The 18,095-nt window shown below is 39.2% G+C and overlaps 1 protein-coding gene across 13 annotated transcripts in view; it reads left to right on the forward strand.

Annotated features, from left to right (window-relative positions):
• Nucleotides 1-8,909: 8,909 nt before the first annotated feature.
• The window catches only part of ABI1 (abl interactor 1), a 68,816-nt gene continuing 59,630 nt past the window's right edge, over nt 8,910-18,095 (forward strand). For all 13 annotated transcript variants that reach the window (XM_072412692.1, XM_072412698.1, XM_072412693.1 and 10 more), the window contains exon 1: nt 8,910-9,117. In XM_072412692.1, the coding sequence (XP_072268793.1) occupies nt 9,001-9,117 (117 nt within the window). In that variant the 5' untranslated portion in view covers nt 8,910-9,000. The remainder of the gene's footprint in view (nt 9,118-18,095) is intronic.

Here is an 18,095-nt window from a genome sequence, read left to right on the forward strand (position 1 = left end):
AAGAATTTCTGCACAGATGACATAACTAGGGAGTGGCCACAAATACAACAATCCAAATCCCGGCACTTATAGTTATCAGCGACATGATGTCACGTAAAAGCTGTCTCACAAGGAGGCGTTAGTTTTTCTAAAATTATATTATGCCAGATTTACACATAATGCTAAACAGCATACTAATTCTATTTTATAACTAGGAAAGCAACTCTTCAAAAATATAATACCTCTCCTACTCTAATGTATATACCCCTATCACCAGCAGATGTCTTCAGCTTTCTATTTAAAGCCTGCTACTGAACATTCCCATCATCAATGTATGTAACATGAATGTAACAATGAATAACATAAAGCAGGCATGTCCAAAGTCCGGCCCGGGGGGCCAATTGCGGCCAGTGTCCAGATTTCCACCGGCCCGCAGCCTCTGTCATAAATCAATAATATGCAGCCCACCAGGGCCGTTGACCACAGTAAAAAATACACTAGTACAAAAAAGCTATTTTATATTTCATTAGAGTTAATCAACCACCTTACATTTATCGTCCTGCTACTCAGCGGGCATATTCGACTGGACGGGAGTGCCCATGTGTGCACAGGGAATCCCCTATGTCATTAGAGTGGGCGTAAGCTGTGCGGGACCCGCACAGACCACGCCCACTCTGATTCCAAGAACCTGTTCTGCAGGGAGCCCGCACTGACACCGTGCACAGGGAATCCCTCACGTCACCCTGGTGGGCGAGTGCTGTGTGGGACCCCTGCAAGTCACGCCCACACTAACCCTGAGTATGTGCTACATGGTGCCGCCACACATTTTCATGTCACCAGATCTGGCCCTCTTTGCAATATGTTTGGACATCCCTGACATAAATAATCCTTATGAATGTAACAACTGTCCTACCATTTTGTTTCTGCATGGATATATTTATGTTTTGATCAACCTTATACAATACTACAAAATGCAAACATATTGCTAACATCCTGTAGCATAATCAATAACATTTGAAACAAAATAATGTATCTACAGTGCCTATTTAAAATAGATTCTCTTTTAGGCCAATTCACATTGGTAGAAGATAGATTTGCATTGTGCCTTGAATGGGCTGCTCATTGTATGGCAGAAGTCAATTGGGCTTTAAGTCGAACAAATACCTAAATTTAACATTACCCCCCCCCCTCCATTCCCTAACTAAAAGGGATACCATCACCACTGGAATATTAATATCTGGTATCTATATAGCGCTGACATATTACACAGCACTTTACAAAGCCTATAGTCATGTCACTAGCTGTCCCTCAAAAAGGCTCACAATCTAATGTCCCTACCAAAGTCATTGATACAGTCTAGGTACTTTTTTTGGGGGGGAGTGGCTGTTTTTGGAATGTAGGAGGATCCCCTTGCAAACACAGGAAAAACCTGCAAACTCCATGCAAATAGAGATGCAAACCCAGCGCTGCAAAGGCCAGAGTGCCAACCTCTGAGCCACTGTGCTGCCCATACTTACATTTTAGAAGGGATCCTTCCCAGGATACCAGCAAAAGCTGCTTTCTTGTCATCTATGTGGTAGGCACAGATTGGCTGCCCTAAATTTTAACTGGTCCCCAGCAAGGTTTTATCGCTACAAATTAGTCGAAAACATCTGCTCCCATTCCTGGACCAAAACATGGGAGTCACCAGCCCTTTAGTGGATTGTCTATAAAAATATAAAGAGAATAAAGTCCAGCATAAAGAACAATAAATTACAGCATCACTATGGTTGTTGCAATAGGACTATGAGTGAATAATCAGTCCCTGCCAAAGACAAAATATTATTATTAACTTGCATTTACATAGTCATGTTACTAACTGTCCCTCAGAGGGGCTCACAATCTAATGTCTCTACTATAGTAATATGTCATTAACACAGTCTAAAGGGAAGCCTATTATCCTAACTGCATGTTTTTGGGATGTGGGTGGAAACCGGAGTGCCCGGAGGAAACCCATGCAAACTTGGATGCAGATAGCGTCCTGGCCAAGATTTAGACCTGGGACCCTAGTGCTGCAAAGACCAGAGTGTTAGCCATTGGGACAACACACCACAATCCTCAGGGGTTAGCACTCTGGCCTTTGCAGCGCTAGGTCTTAGGTTCGAATCCCAGCCAGGACACTATCTGCATGGAGTTTGCAGGTTCTCCCCGTGTCTGCGTGGGTTTCCTCCCACATCCCAAAAACATGCAGTTAGGTTCATTGGCTTCCCCCTAAATTGACCTAGACTACATTAATGACATATGACTATAGTAGGGACATTAGATTGTAAGCTCCCTTGAGGGACAGTTAGTGACACAACTATGGACTCTGTACAGCGCTGCGTAATATGATGGCGCTATATAAATACTGTGTAATAATAATAATCCTAAATTATTACCTATTCTATATAAAGAAGAAAAAGTTTTGTATTGAGTTTCACTTTAGAGTTTATATTGTTAACTATTTTCCTATACCATTAAAGTTATACTTTTTGATAACTTGCATGTTTTCCACTGATACACATTATTGAAATACTCAGATTGGAGCTTTATATTTTTCATTCCTAATATCTAATAATAGATTACATTTTCCTCCACGCCTCCATAGCTCTGTCATAAAAGTCACTTTGCATCAGTTCTCACAATAACGTTCAATTATCCAGCAATCATCCGCTATTGTGGGCGCTGACCAGTAATAAACACTTACCAGCAGGCTTTTGTTCTCACAGTTTGGAAGTGCTGACATAGTTTGCATTCACAATTCAACTAATTGAGGAACAAAAAAAATATCTCTACGTATAGAACATTGCAGAATGTAATTTAAGAGACCATTTCAGCATGGTGTTCAGAAATAATGTTAGCCCATTAAAACAACCAGTGTTCCACAAGGAACTGGATGGTAAAATAGGAGGCACAATGTGATTCCTTGATGTATAGTGGCAGTGTTACATCACTTTGGAAAATTTATATTGGAAACCAGGACTTAAGTATTAGTACCAAATATGTATTTCAACAAAAATATCATTGTCAAAGTTCTTGAGGTTTTCAGTGTGCCTAACATATACAGCATGCTCAATAAGAGATTAGTGGATAGGATAACAGAGATACAGCTAGGTGTATCCAACCCAACCAATGGCCCAAGAGCAGGTTGGTGTTTCCATTATGACCCTCAACCCTCAGTCAGTTGAGCGTTGATTAGTAATGGAACCAGTAATAATGATCTATAGCAGTCAATTGTACCAAAGTCCATAGTCTGGAACTCCTTCCTACAAGCATGACCCCAGTTTCCAACCATTCCATAAAAACAACCTTTGACCATTTCCTCCAGCATTGTGGTCACCAACCAGGGGTCCATTGGTTGACTGGTGGTTCACAAGAAACTTTTAGTGGTCCGCAGAAAAATTTTGACACTCTGCAAAAACACATTTTTATCTGACACAGCAATTAAAACTCAGTACCTGTCTTGGCTGGAAATAAATACAGCTCTTCGTCTTGCAGTATCGTCATTGGAACAGAAACAAATATCACAATAAAAAATGTGTAACACTTAAATAAGCTTCAATTATTTTGTAATAACTAAACTAACTTTAAAAATGTTGTTACAATTAAACAAGCATTAAAGATTTTGTTATCATTACATAAGCATTTATAAGCATTTATAATTTATAAGCATTTATAATTTTGTTATATTTATTAAGTGCTTTTTTTATTAATAAAATGGAAGTTCTCTGATCATTATTTTATAAATGTATTTATCTTTTTAAAAAATTATAAAAAAAAAATTATAATAATGGTCTGCGGGGTTTAAAATTATGAATTTAGTGGTCTGTGAGGTCTGAAGGGTTGACGACTGGAGCTCTAGCAAGTCTTCAGAATATCTAAGTACACAGCCTTATATAAGATATTATATACAATGTTACTATATACCAGATATGATATGAAATTGCATTAAATTACAATGTAATTTTAAAAGTTAAAGTTTTCAAACTTGCCTACCCGTCTTCTTCTGTCTTTTGAAACCATCACTACTTCCCACCACTACATATCTCCCATTCTATTGTGTGTTACTTCCCCCACCTCCTCGATTGTAAGCTCTTCGGGGCAGGGTCCTCTCCTCCTGTATCAGTCTGTATTAGTCTGTCATTTGCAATCCCTATTTATTGTACAGCGCTGTGTAATATGTTGGCGCTATATAAATCCTGTTTATTAATAATAATAATAATAATAAAAAAAGTTATTTTTAATGTTTGAACCTGTACCTTCATCTAAAACAGTATCTGATGATCCTGCTATAAAGATTTGTAGCTAGGAACTTTTTGTTGCAAGTTGACAAAATGTGTATACTGGAAGTCCCTGGGTTACATATGAGATAGGGACTATAGGTTTGTTCTTAAGTTGAATTTTTATGTAAGTTTGAACATTTTTTTAATAAATGCAATTAGGACAGATGTTTGTCTCAACATATTATTAAGCAGCATAGTGTCAGTTACTGTATAAAATCCTCACTGTGAATTAATAAAAAAAACAAAGCAAAAAAAAAAAACTTCATGGAGCCTAGGCATTCAATAACTTCTGGAGCAAGCTGTGGTTTCATATGCAAAAATAAACAACTGCAGAGTTTGTCTTGGTCATTAAAGAGTTACGAGATGTAACACCATTAGAAAGTCTGCTCCAAGAAATGCCATGCACCAACTGCTGGTCTACTTGCAGGAAAACAATCTACAAAAATTAGCAGGGCTGATATGCTACTGATAAAAGGGAATTGGATGAAAGAAAAGACAGAAACAACACGGCAAATATTCATTAGGATTTACAGCTATCTTAATTATTTTTTTGTTGCTTTTGTTATTTGTTTAAATTCAATACTGTGTAATACTAAAAATGAAACACAAGAGCAAAAAAATTGCTGCAATTATCAGAGGGTGATTTGATATGCATAGTGCTGCAGGATATAATTATATATCACCACTTCTAACACTTGGTAAGCAGGAATTTACAAGGGTCAAGTACAGCAGTTCAGCTAATCACTACAATTCTAATCCAAATAAAAGGTTATACAAGTTAGGAAGATTGCATTGATACACACACATATTAATAAGGCCATCTGTACAATGTGTAGTCACTCTGTAACAATGACTGACCTGTAATCACTGGCAATAATTCAGAGAAGTGCCCTGTGCATTGTCCTCAAGCAGCACTTTATAGGAGAATGACCCAGCATAGGGCCAGAGTTGGATGTAAAATGTTACTAAAGCTGAAAACTGAAAAAAAACTGAAAAATGCATGTTTGCTTTATGTCCTAATGATACATTTCTTCTTCTTCCTTCTGTTTGAAAAATGTGTTCAATTAATCCCCATAAATACTTAATGACCTTTGCAGAGAGAACTGCTATCCTTACATTGGAACTGAACTTAAAACATAAAAAATGGTGAGCAGGCAGATTGTTTATTGCAGAAGGGACAAGTGATGTCTCTGTTAAAATAAAACAAACTTACCTGCCTGTTCAAGATTCTTTAGTTAAACTCACCTCCCCTTTCTTCTTCACCGATTTCATCTTTACAGGTGTTTGGAGTGTTTCCGAGTTTGGAATGTTCAGCCATGTTGATAGACTAGGTTGGAATGATATAATTCTTGAGCAAGCGCATGGGAGTTTATTTATTCCCAGCACACAGGTATGCCAGGATTGTACAGTGAGCTGTGATGCACGTTATACATTATGTAAAAGACTGCAAACAAACAGGTAGGTTTGTTTTATTGTAGAAGGAACATTTCATATCTGCTGCTGCCTATAGTTCCACTTTAATTTCTGTGTCTACAATTCATGCTCCATTCACCTGTTGGGCCATGTTTAATAAAGCTCTCCAAGGCTGCAGAAGATACACTTTCAGGAGTGAACCTGGGTGATCCAGCAAATCTGGAATTAATTTTAGCAAATGTTTTCAATCCTGGACCAGATCCATTCCAGGTTTGCTGGATCACACAGCTTCACTGATGAAAGTGTATCCTCTCCAGCCTTGGAGAGCTTTATTAAATCACGCCCTTTATTTGTAGTCACCCCATTGTGCTGTAGAGAGCTGAGAATACGACACCCACAACCGTGATATACAATGCAAGGAGATGTAGTTTTCCTTCTGACTGCTGTCCTGTAGTGTTCAGCCAGAAATACGAAGTAGTGCCATAAAATTATCAGCAGCAAGGACTGGCTGCATAACCAACATTTTTTCAATGAAAGAACACATTGGTTATATATATATATAAATTATGAGTTTGTACATGTTGTTCTTTATTTATTCTTAATATTAGCACTCAGACCTTTTTTTTTTACTAATTAATATTTACTAATTTTAATTTTTACTATATTAATTTTTACTAATTAATATATAATCTACTTCATTCAAGTGTCCATTATATTATTTCCGGTATCCCAAACTTATCCTTTATTGTCCATAGCCTGTCATTGATCATTATCTCATCAATCTTGTTTTATTAGTCCTATTTTGGCAAAGTTGATTATAGGCAATTTCCAGGACCTGGCGTTTGCTATCTTACCCTCTAGGAATACATAATTTATGAGGATTCTCCTTGATCTCATCAATAAGGCTTCGGAAAGACACTTTGGCAAATTACACTTGTAAAAGAGTAAAAGAACTAATACAATTATAGACTCTAATCCAGAATCTAAGGACTTTGGAGCGAGTCCACCAGGAATAGAGCATAGTGCCTTCCTAGCCACATCCTCTGGAACATTTAGGTGATGTATTTGGAACTAAGGCTTCTATCCTTGTGGGTGCCATTTATCATCTCGTTAATATTTTAAGGTATCTACTTTAACAATATAGTAACAACTAAAACATTTTATCCCATAGAAGGGAGTCCTAAAGCCAAACACTGGATTCCGCATCACCCCCCCCTCCCAACTTGCATATTTTCACCTTCCATTGGTATATTATGTTTTAAAGTGAACATTATAGTAACAACTAAAACATTTTATCCCATAGAAGGGAGTCCTAAAGCCAAACACTGGATTCCGCATCCCCCCCCCCCCCAACTTGCATATTTTCACCTTCCATTGGTATATTATGTTTTAAAGTGAACACTTACATTTTTCCAAAAGATTCAGGATGGTTGCATGATGCAAAGTGTACTTTTTATTCTAAGGATGTGCCAGTGGACTGGAGGCATCTTATGGGCAAATAATGTGGGGGACAGCTCCTTATTATATGTAGGTATTACAGCGCGGTCTGCATTTTTTTTAAAATAAACAAAAACTATTTCTTTTATCTTGTCCCCTGAGAAATCTGCTATGGAAGTTTTATTTTTTATAAAAGTTTGAACATGTGGCGGGTGCCCAGGTCCCCCACTTTCTCCAGGACCCCTAAGGACAGAATGGTAGTGGTGGAGGGAGTACCGTACAATTGAGGCCCCCAGTTCATATTTGCCAAAGGGCCCTATTTTGTCTTAAACTGTACTTGTGTGCCACAGAGATCTCTAGGAAAATTAGCCATTTTTTGGTTACCCTCATCCTTCAATTTTAATTCCACTGTTCTCAAAGATATTAGTGATGTGCGATGTGTTCCTCTTAAAGTGTAACTTAATTTCCACTATTAAAAATGTTGAATCAGCTAGGTCATTATTACAGAAAGGGACGGGTGATGTCCCTTCTGCAGTAATCCATTTTAAATTCCCGATCACACTGCGGAACTGTCATCTTCTCCCGATCCCGGGTTCCCCTGTCCATGCCGGGAATGAATGAACTCTTGTGGAAGTTACGATTCCGTGTTTGTGATGCAGAAGAAAAGAAGGGAGAAGATGGCAGTGCCCTTTGATGAGTAAAGTTGGTTTAGTTCTGCTTTAAAATATGTCATTGGCCTCAAGAAGAAGCAGTCCCATGCTGGGGAACAATACATCCCAATGCAGAAGAAAATAGTTGGCTCCAGGCGAATTCACATACCCACAAGCAGTATGCAAGAGTTGGGAAAGAAAATAATGTGCAGGAAGAATATAATACAGTACAAAATAGATTTAAGATTAATTGTTGTCGGCCCTGTTGTGGGCCGACAACACTGAGCATTTTTGTGAAATGCGAAGTGTCAGTCCTGCAGAATGTCATTTACTCAACCACATATGCTGTGGACAAGAGTTTTTTTCTGCTCCTTTATGGCCAGCAACCAGTGGAATTTATGTTAGATATTATTACACGGTATTTATATAGCGCCATCATATTACGCAGCGCTGTACAAAGTCCATAGTCATGTCACTACCTGTCCCTTAAAGGGGCTCACAATGTAATGTCCCTACTTTAGTCATATGTCTTTATTACAGTCTAAGGACAATTTTGGGGGAAAGACAATTAACCTAACTGCATGTTTTTTAGATATGGGAGGAAACTGGAGTATGTGGAGTAAACCCACACAAACACAGGGAGAACCTGCAAACTCCATGCAGATAGTGTCCTGGCTGAGATTTAAATCTGGGACCCAGCGCTGCAAAGGCCGGAGTGCTGACCACTGAGCCACCGTGCTGCTCCTTTAGGATGGATCCTTGTGTGTCCTGAGATGGCACAGCCAATCAAGATGACCAAAGATCATCTGGATACGAAAGAAGAGAAGGAATATGGTGGCGCTGGAGCGAAAAAAGATGAGTTGACCTGGGGTTTAGTTCCACTTTTAAGAGCATTACATAACAAATCAGGAAAAAACAGGGATTTATTTGCAAATTTTCTAGAAATTAGGGACGACTTATTTAAAATGAGTGACAAGTGTGAGCTTTGGTGAATATGGTTGTCTAGTTCACCATGCCAATAGAGAAAAGAGTATTGAGAACAGACTACAATTCCCAGCATGCTTTGCGCTCAGTATACGGAGGCCGGCAGGACGCAGGAAAAGGGGAGGAGCCACTCGTGACTGAAAACGAGGCTCGGAATCCCAGAATAGCAGGCGGGCGGGTCTGCGCTCAGTTGTCTGTCCTCCGGTGTACAAGGAAGAGATGCACACGGCTAGAAGATGGCAGAGCTGCAGATGTTATTAGAGGAGGAGATCCCGGCCGGCAAACGGGCTCTGTTCGAGAGTTACCAGAACCTCACCCGAGTGGCCGACTACTGCGAAAGCAACTACATCCAGGTGACAGCTGCTTGATTCATGTCTGGCTAATGGCTGGCAGGAGGGGAGGGGCACACGAAATACAGGAAGTACGGGCTGCTGCTGTGCGGGGTCAGGGGGGGTCCTCACCGAGCGAGGCCTTCATACACCCGCCCGCGTGTTTAAGCTATCAAATCTTTCTGTGAATAATAACCCTGATAATTTATGTTTCCAGTCACCTCGCGCACCCTATGTGGGGGAGACCAGGGAGAGGGGTGGGGGTGTAGCCCTGCTCTGCCCACAGGGTGTGCCTTTTTCTTTAATTATGAGTCATAGCCCTGTGTGCTCCTTTGGGTGCAATAACACCCAGCAAGGGTACCCCTACTATTTGGATGAGCAAAGCTTTCATGTCTCCTTCCCCCCCTAAGGCAATCAGAATGCATTGTAATCATAACAGTAAGGCACACATTACAGCAATCTCAGATCAGCATTGTGTCCCTGTGATGTCTAGACAGAACTGGGAGAACTCCTAATTATGTGTTTTATCCTTGGTGGCTCATTCTACCCTTTGGTTTGGAGAGGGGGCGATGTCTTGGGGTATGGGGGATGTGCTGGGGCGCTCGCTGCATTGGGCTGGTAGAAATGCTCTTTAGTGTTTGCTTGTAGAGGGGAAGTGATCCTGATTTATTGGAGGTCTTCAGGAAGCTGATCTTCTTCTTCCCTCCTGGGAATGCATTCCTGACGCCCTCCTGACCTGCAGCACATGTAGAGGCAAAGCCAAGCATGGGGCGAGTACAGTAAATCATCATTTAGGCTTTCACATCTCCCGTCTGTAATGGAAGAAGCTCCTTTATGTTGGTATTTGTACACAGATATTGTCCAGGGACTTTATTATATGTTGGGAGATCTATGGGCATATATCAAATGTTTATATCCTCCTCAAGTCATAAAAATTGCTTTGGGATTTCCAACTGTTAAGAAATCCCCAAATGTTAAAATTAAACTACTATGTAATACTAAAATAAAATATTATGTAATACTACATGATAGCAGTAATGTGTAATACTATGTGATACTATAATAATACTACAATATAACAGTAATATGTATCACTATATTATGATACTATGTAATACTAAAATAAAGTAATGCTATAATATACTACAATATAAAAGTAATATGTATTGTTTTAATACTAAGTGATACTATAATAAAGTAATGCTATAATATAATACAACAATATAGCAGTAACAGGTATCACTATATTATGATACTATAATACAATACAGTAATGCAAGAACCTAAAAGTTCTATAATAGTAATGTACAATACAGTACTACTATAATAAAGTAATTCTTTAATATAATAGTACAATATACCATAATGTATCTCTCTATTATGATACTATGTAATACTAAGTAATGCTTTATTATATTACTACAATATAAAAGTAAATATGTATTGTTATATTATGATACTATAATATAATACAATAATAAAGTAATGCTAGAATATAAAAATACTATAATGGTAATATGTGACACTATAATAAAGTAATGTTGTAATATAATATTACATGTTACTGTTTTATTGTAGTATGTTATGATACTATGTAATAATATATTAGTACTATAAAAAGTAATGCTATAATATAATACTATAGCATTGCCTGCCAACAGGTTAAGACATATCTTTTCTGTCACCTCCAAAGTTGTCTTTGCTAGCTTCAGATATAATTGTGTTTTTGTACAACACTAATGCTGGGCATACACTATATATGATATATATACTTTGCTATGAAAGTTATTTTCATAAGTACAAGTGTTCAACGCATACGTTTTTTTAGCTTGGTTGAAACCCCTGCAACCTCTGGAGGAACCCTAGGGTGCCATGGAACGCTGGTTGGGAAACCCTGGCATATAATGTCATGCAAAGACTTTTGGGGTTGATTTACTAAAATAGCCAAGGCTGTTCACAAACCTATATTTAGGTTTATTCTCAATTTTTGGTAAGTCAATGTTAGTAAGAAGAACATTTGCTCAATCATGTACAAAGAAATGAAAAATATTGTTTTGCTTGCACATGATTGGTTAATGATGAACACCTCCCTCCCTATCTTATGTAGCTCAATGAACATTTACAAGGAGAAAATTCCCTGTACTAAGTGAACAGTCCCTATTCCTTTTAGTAAATCGACTTCCCTGTCAAGCCTTATTGGAACTCTGACTAACAGCTGTATGTAATATGATTTCATATTACGCCCTTGGAAGAAATAGTTTTGCTTGTTCATTTTTCCCAGTCTGGTTTTTGCCTTCAAGGACTCAATAATCCAGATTTAAAATGTAGTTAAATATGACTTTTTTTCTTTTTGTCTTTTTATATATTTATAACAAAACCATTCTGCTGTCAAACAATAGCTCAAACTAATTGAAAAGAACGCATTGAACTTTTGAATTTTTACTCCGGAGTGACATTTTACAGTTATATTCGGTCATGTCTGCATGTTTGTGGTATGGGGTGTTTTAACACAGTTCTATGAAATAATGTTCAGTCTGTCAACTTCCAGTATTCACATATATAAAATGAAACCTTTGCTTTCTCTTGGTAACCTATGGAGTCATTTCAGTGTCTTCTCCATTATTCCGATAAAGGGAACCTTAGCATGGTGAATGTTGTAATGTTTCATTATATATGACCTCCCCATAGTATATTTTAGGAGGACCGGCTGTAGAAATACAGGAACCTGGTCAGATGGTACGTAATGCGTAATGTTTCAGCACATTAGCTAATCTCACACTGCGGTCTGTCGCTTCCTCAAAGTATTTGAAATGTTTCTAGTTGTCAAGCAATGGTCCGCCGGCTGCGTGGTGTCAATAGTTTTTGTTGCCGGTTGTAGCAAATTCTGTTTACGTAAATCAGAAAACATGGTTTTAGGTGCTGGAATGTTGTTTCAAGTTTCTTGTGTGTGGGTATTGAAGCCTAAGGCTATAGGAACACGTTGGATAATTTATCACCCAAACGATTGTGCCCATCTCAGGCGAGAATCTGACAGCGGCCTCACAAAGTGGATGTTCATGGATCCCTCACAGCAGATCTATGAATGACCGCCATGTAAGCCAAGGGAGGAGAGCACAACGGGGTTGCTGCTCATTCGTTCCCTCCATAGAACATCAGGTGCTATGTGTACAAGGCTTTTCATTCATCTGTCGCTGGATTTAATCAGGAAAGCTTCTTTCCAGAGATGAAAATATTTTCGTGTGTTCCAGTTCAGCAGAAATCCTCCTTTGTTTTAGGAATATCTCTGTCAATCAAGAAATTAAATGTTCATTTATGTCTGGGTACAGTAAATGGGTTAAAAAACACTGTTTCATGCAGTCTTCTCCCCAGCCTCATTTAGCTGGGTGCACCGCCCGGCACTCTTCAGCAACCACCCGACAGTTTTTGGGTGGTTACTGATGAGTTGGGTCACAATACAGGGGCTGCCACCCACCTACTATTTCTTCCCAGCTTTAAAAAAATTTAAAAAGTTAAGCACTTCCTTGGCCTCCTCTCTGTGACCTGTCCCTGTATTCTCTTTAATAAGCCTATGTGGCATTAGCACAATCCCCTATAGTGCAGGGTCCATTGTATGGGCCCATCCACAGCCTGGTAGTGGTTGGATGGATGGACCCCTGTGGAAAGATCGATAATGTAGATAAAGCAGTTAACCTGTGATAGGTTAGGTCAGTGTTTCTCAAACTTTAACATTAGGAACCCTTGAAACAACTTTAATGTCTCATGGAACCCCTTCTATAATTACTATATTCATGGCTCACAGTACATTAGTGTGGTGTTTATACAGAAGAATGCTTCTTACATTGATCATTGGGAAAGTTTCAACCCTTACAACCAGGAGATCATGGTTGTCCATTAAACCTACCCGAGAGGCACAAAATGCTCCTTGCTGAAGGAACCTTTGGGTTCCATTGTACAGTGGTTGGGAATTACTGGGTTAGACCCAATGCATGGGAGGTTTTTGCTGATCCAAAAGTTGGGCTTTAAGTCTTGTGTTCAGAGAACTGTACTCTGTAAATATGGAAGTGGTGACCAATGCACCTCTTAAAATTGCATTTAAGAATATGTATTAGATGTTCAGCCCTTGCTTATAAACACAATCAGCTTAATATTGCTGCAAGTACAGAATCCATGAATTGTTAAACTCACGTTTTAACGTGTTAATGTAACTTTGTAAAAAACCCAGTGACCCCTCCATGGAAGTCGGTGTTCAGACACTTTTGGTATTGAGCACTGTGGTTCACCTCATCACACCCTCAGATTTAGACATGTGTCCATGCTGACACACTTTGTGCAGGTGTGTTCTCCTGTTGTCACTGCCGGAAAGCTGATTTGGAGCAATAATGTGCTACTGATACTAGAGCAAATTCATGAAGACAGGAAGTAACTGAAGGAAATAAATAGCACATATGCAAAAGAGAATGTGGAGAAAAACTGTATGGCAATAAAGCGTAAAAAACGATATTTCACTTAGTAAACTAAATCTTATGTAAGGAAAGATTGTTGCTTGCACATAATAGGATGCTCAAAATTATTCCAGCTTTACATAATTTACCAAGCTAAAGAAAATGCCACTTTTCTTAGTGGTACAACTATTATTATTATTATTATTATTATTATTAATATTAATAAACAGGATTTATATAGCGCCAACATATTACGCAGCGCTGTACATTAAATAGGGGTTGCAAATTACAGGCAGTGATACAGGAGGAGGAGAGGACCCTGCCCTTAAGAGCTTACAATCTAGTGGGTGGTACATAGCGAAGGAAAAGGCTTTTTATTATAAGACCTCATGTTGCATTTTTAGACCTTTTTAGCTTTTATAAAAATGACTTGGAAGTGCTAGAATATAGAATATATTTATAACATATATAGAATTACATATACAGATATTTCAAAAGTCCATCTCTAGGGAAGGGAAGCCAAAACTTTCATTTATAACCCCATCAGATTGCGGGCTGTGCCTCCTGTTCATCCCAGATTCGCACTCTGTATCATGTTCTTGTGACGTTTGTTGCTGGAACCGAACATTGTGGGAAATCCAAAATGTTGTCATTGGAACAAGAATTTGAAAGGAAATCTTCCAATGCAATGAAGACAGTCAGAAGGGATTTCCTTTTCCTCTGGAGAAATTTTCTCATTTTCTACTCTTGTTTCCAGAAAGTGAGGGGATTGCTTTCATTTGGACAGATGGAGCAAACGAAATACCTGGCAGTCGGCTTTAGCTCTTCACTATTCTGTCCAAAACTACAAAATGTTTTGACTTGAAACGTGCTTGAACAACACACAGCAAAAAATGCATCAGAAATATGTCGCTGTATCAAACATTTATGGAATTATGGAAATGTTTTTGTGATGATCTTTTTGTGACAAGTCCTTATACAGCCAAGCAAATGCATTGTTTATTCTTCATCTGTATTTCTGGAACCCTGGGGTATTTAGGATGTGTTAAACCCCTGTTTGATACTCTCTCCATGGGTACTAAAAGTAAGGACTTAACAACTTCTTATTTATATAGCACCAACATATTAGGCAACGCTGTACAAGTCCATAGTCATGTAACTAGCTGTATGGCAAATAATACAGTCTTTTCAGGGGAATTTCAGGCCAACTTTTCAGGGGAATCCAATTAACCTAACGGCATGTTTTCGGCTGTGAGAGAAACCGGAGTACCCAGAGGAAACCCATTCAAATCATGGGGAAAACATACAAACTTCTTGCAGATAATATCCTGGCTGAAATTTGAACCTGTGTCCTAGGGGCTGCAAAGGCCACAGTGCTAACCACTGAGCCAACTTTAGATCCTACGAATCCATTCACTCCAAACCTTAGCAAAATGTAGTGGCTATAAATGAAGAATCCCATTGCATGCAGTTAGAATTCTGGTTTTGTACCCGATATGATTCGTTAGCCTGAGTTATATCACATTATGTTGATGAACTTTGCACTCCCTGATATAAACCAGATAAATTGGGTGTGTGATTGCACAGGTATACATGTCACTATACTATGACAGTTGAAATTCTTTGTTTGACTGACAAACTGAGACCTGGTTGGTTGTGGATTTCTTTTGCTTTCTATATTCGTTTTTGCACTGCCAACCATGAACCTTTAAGTTTTTCCTTAAAGTGGAACTAAATCTTGTTATTCTCGCCTCTCCCGTCCTGTTGCAGAGTGTCGCCATGTTCTTCATTTTTGTTTTTCCTTGTGATCTTCAGATGTCTTTGCAGGCCATGCCAAGATGAAGTAACATTGTTTTTTTTTCAGTTGCAACAAGCACAGGGGAAGTTGGGATCGCCAGGTATCCTGGTAATTAAAGCTGTTGCTTTTTGTGACCTGTTCGTGGAGTGATTAGACGGGTAAGGGTTATTGCAAAGGGACATCGCCTGTCCTTTTCTGCAATAATGATCAGCCAAATCGAACATTTTTTAAAATGAAGCCTAAATTGTGCTTTAACACCAACTTTTTGGAAGGAGCAGTCCCACCCTTGTCTTTATTCAATTATATTTTGGTAGAAATATCCGTTTTATTCCTGAGCTCGGTACATACTAATAAAGGTACTGCTCGCTGTACCAGGCATTCGGTGTAACCATCAAATCCAATCTTGGGATTAGAAAAGAGTTGGGGACTTTTCTTCCTACTGGGCTGCTCAAAACATTTATGAATGGGCAAAGCACTGGTTCACATTAAAGTGTCTCTATACCAGGGGTGCGCAAACTTGTTCGCTCAAGGGCCACAATTCGTTTTAAAATTTTACAAATGGGGCAGGCCAGTATCAGATGAATTGAGAGTGTTTGTATGAACTTATAAACTATGTGTAAAAGCTGTTAACTAAAAGAAAACATACATTCCATTTTAATGGAACAATGTTGTTGGTCACTGGTCGCTTTTTAGCCAGTGGACAATTTTGTACCAATATTTGACAGGTCGGATTAAAAAGCCAAATGGGCCAGTTTGCCCATGCTCGATCTATACTGTAAGATTATGAATGTTGCATTTTTACTCTCATTCTGAAGCATGCTCATTACCTGGGTGGAAAGCTGATCTTTTGGTTTCAGTAGTTTGTCAAAAACCTGAAACAAGCTAACCACTAACTGTAACCCATTCATGGAACACCAGAGCTGCATGCTAATTCTGGCTCAGGGATTCGGAGGAATTGGATGAAAGCGCCAACCAGGCTGAGTTGTATATTATAGACCCAGGTCAGAATAGGAAGCTTAAAATTTCTCAGCGCATAACCCAGTCAATAAGTGTTCACTATGAGTAAAATATTAATGATTGACACAATGACCCTTGAAATGTAACTGCTTGTATTACAACTAGCTCCATAAGATTTTTCCCCCATTCTCGGTAAGTACTCTATCATGCATTGATCGCTTCTTCTTACCCTCTAGCACAGCAGACAGACTAGAGGAGCCTGATCCTCCAGATCTACCTTTAACTTCCCATCTGCAAAGATTCTGCACATTTCTCACTAAATCTGTTGATATTCTCAGCATTAGCTTTAGCATGGATACATGAAGAATATATTTTTTTCTTTTTGTAAGCCTGACAGCATGACTGGTAAAATTTGCTGCACAAAGCCTCATATTCTTTACAAGTGCGAAGCCTGTTTGTTAGATTCCGCCATGAAAGAAGCATAATGGCTTGGCAAGGTGTGCAGTACATGCATCTTATCTCTTATGTGCTCACACAGATGGATCTATTGTTATAGCCAGCTATTGCAGAATAGCATTGTCCAGTGCATTGTTTTGTCTGATATTGTACTGGAACTGACTGCAGTAGTTTAAAGCTACGTAGACACCTCCAGTGGTTCTCGCCTGATAATTGGCTCAGGGCCGATATCGGGTGAGAATCAGGCGTGTGTACAGCGCTGTCCTCTATCGTCTGAACGACTGTCCTGGCGGATCCACGGACGTTGGACGACGAACGATTGTAATGCAAGGAAAGGAGGGAGAGTGCGCCACAGGTTGTTTTTATGTCATTCTCCCCCTCCCCTCTGCATAGAGCAGAACAGTGCTGTATGTACAGCACTCATTCATGCATCGTGCAGTGCTTAGTCGTGAAAGATCCTTTCCAACGACTATAATTGCACGTGTGTATGCGGCTTAAGAACTGGTTGGATAGTGAATGGTGCTGTTCTTTGCATTGTTTTACTGAATCCCATACAGTAATGTTGATCAGTATCTTGTTCCTTCTATCATCTTTAGTTAGTCCTTTCCAATGACAAAGACTGAGCGCTGTACATACTGTACCGTTCAGCTCTATGGAGAGGGGAGAACGAGTGAGTGGCACCCCGCTGCACTCTCTTCCCTTCACCTGTTTTGCTGTCGTTCATGGATCCAATGTCGGACGAGCACTGTACACATGTTAGATTCTCGTCTGATATTAGTGAAGTGAAAATCCAGCCAGAATCATCTGACATGCAAGGCTATGTACACAAGTGCAATAACTGTCATTGCAAAGGATCTTTCATAATCCTTTCCAACGACAAATGACTGCACGATGCATGAACAAGCGCTGTACATACAATGCCATTCTGCTGTATGGAGAGGGGAGGGGTGAACGGCGGAGTGGCACCCTTCTGTGCGCTGTCCCCCTTTACTTCCATTACGATCGTTCATCGAGAACTGTACACTTGTCAGATTCTCGTCTGATACTAGCCCTGAAGTGATAATTGGACGAGAATCATCTGACGTGTCTATGTAGCCTTAGGAAGGTTGGCAATTATTAAAATAGGTAAGTAGGTTTTTGCAGACTATTTTTGCATAGGCTTTTGGATGCTTTGGGCTTTATTACCATCTTTTGGAATTGGGGCTTAAAGGATCTGCTGCTAAAGTCTTGGCACTGTATACCCCAAGACACAGAGAATTTTTTGCAGGTCTCCCTTTGCACTGAGGTTGCATACGGTGGACTATTTAGCTCCCATGGAGTTGTAACGGGCAGCTTTCTGCTGGGAGCCA

This window comes from Pyxicephalus adspersus, chromosome 5 (assembly GCF_032062135.1).
Source record: "Pyxicephalus adspersus chromosome 5, UCB_Pads_2.0, whole genome shotgun sequence".
Classification (NCBI taxonomy): Eukaryota; Metazoa; Chordata; class Amphibia; order Anura; family Pyxicephalidae; genus Pyxicephalus; species Pyxicephalus adspersus.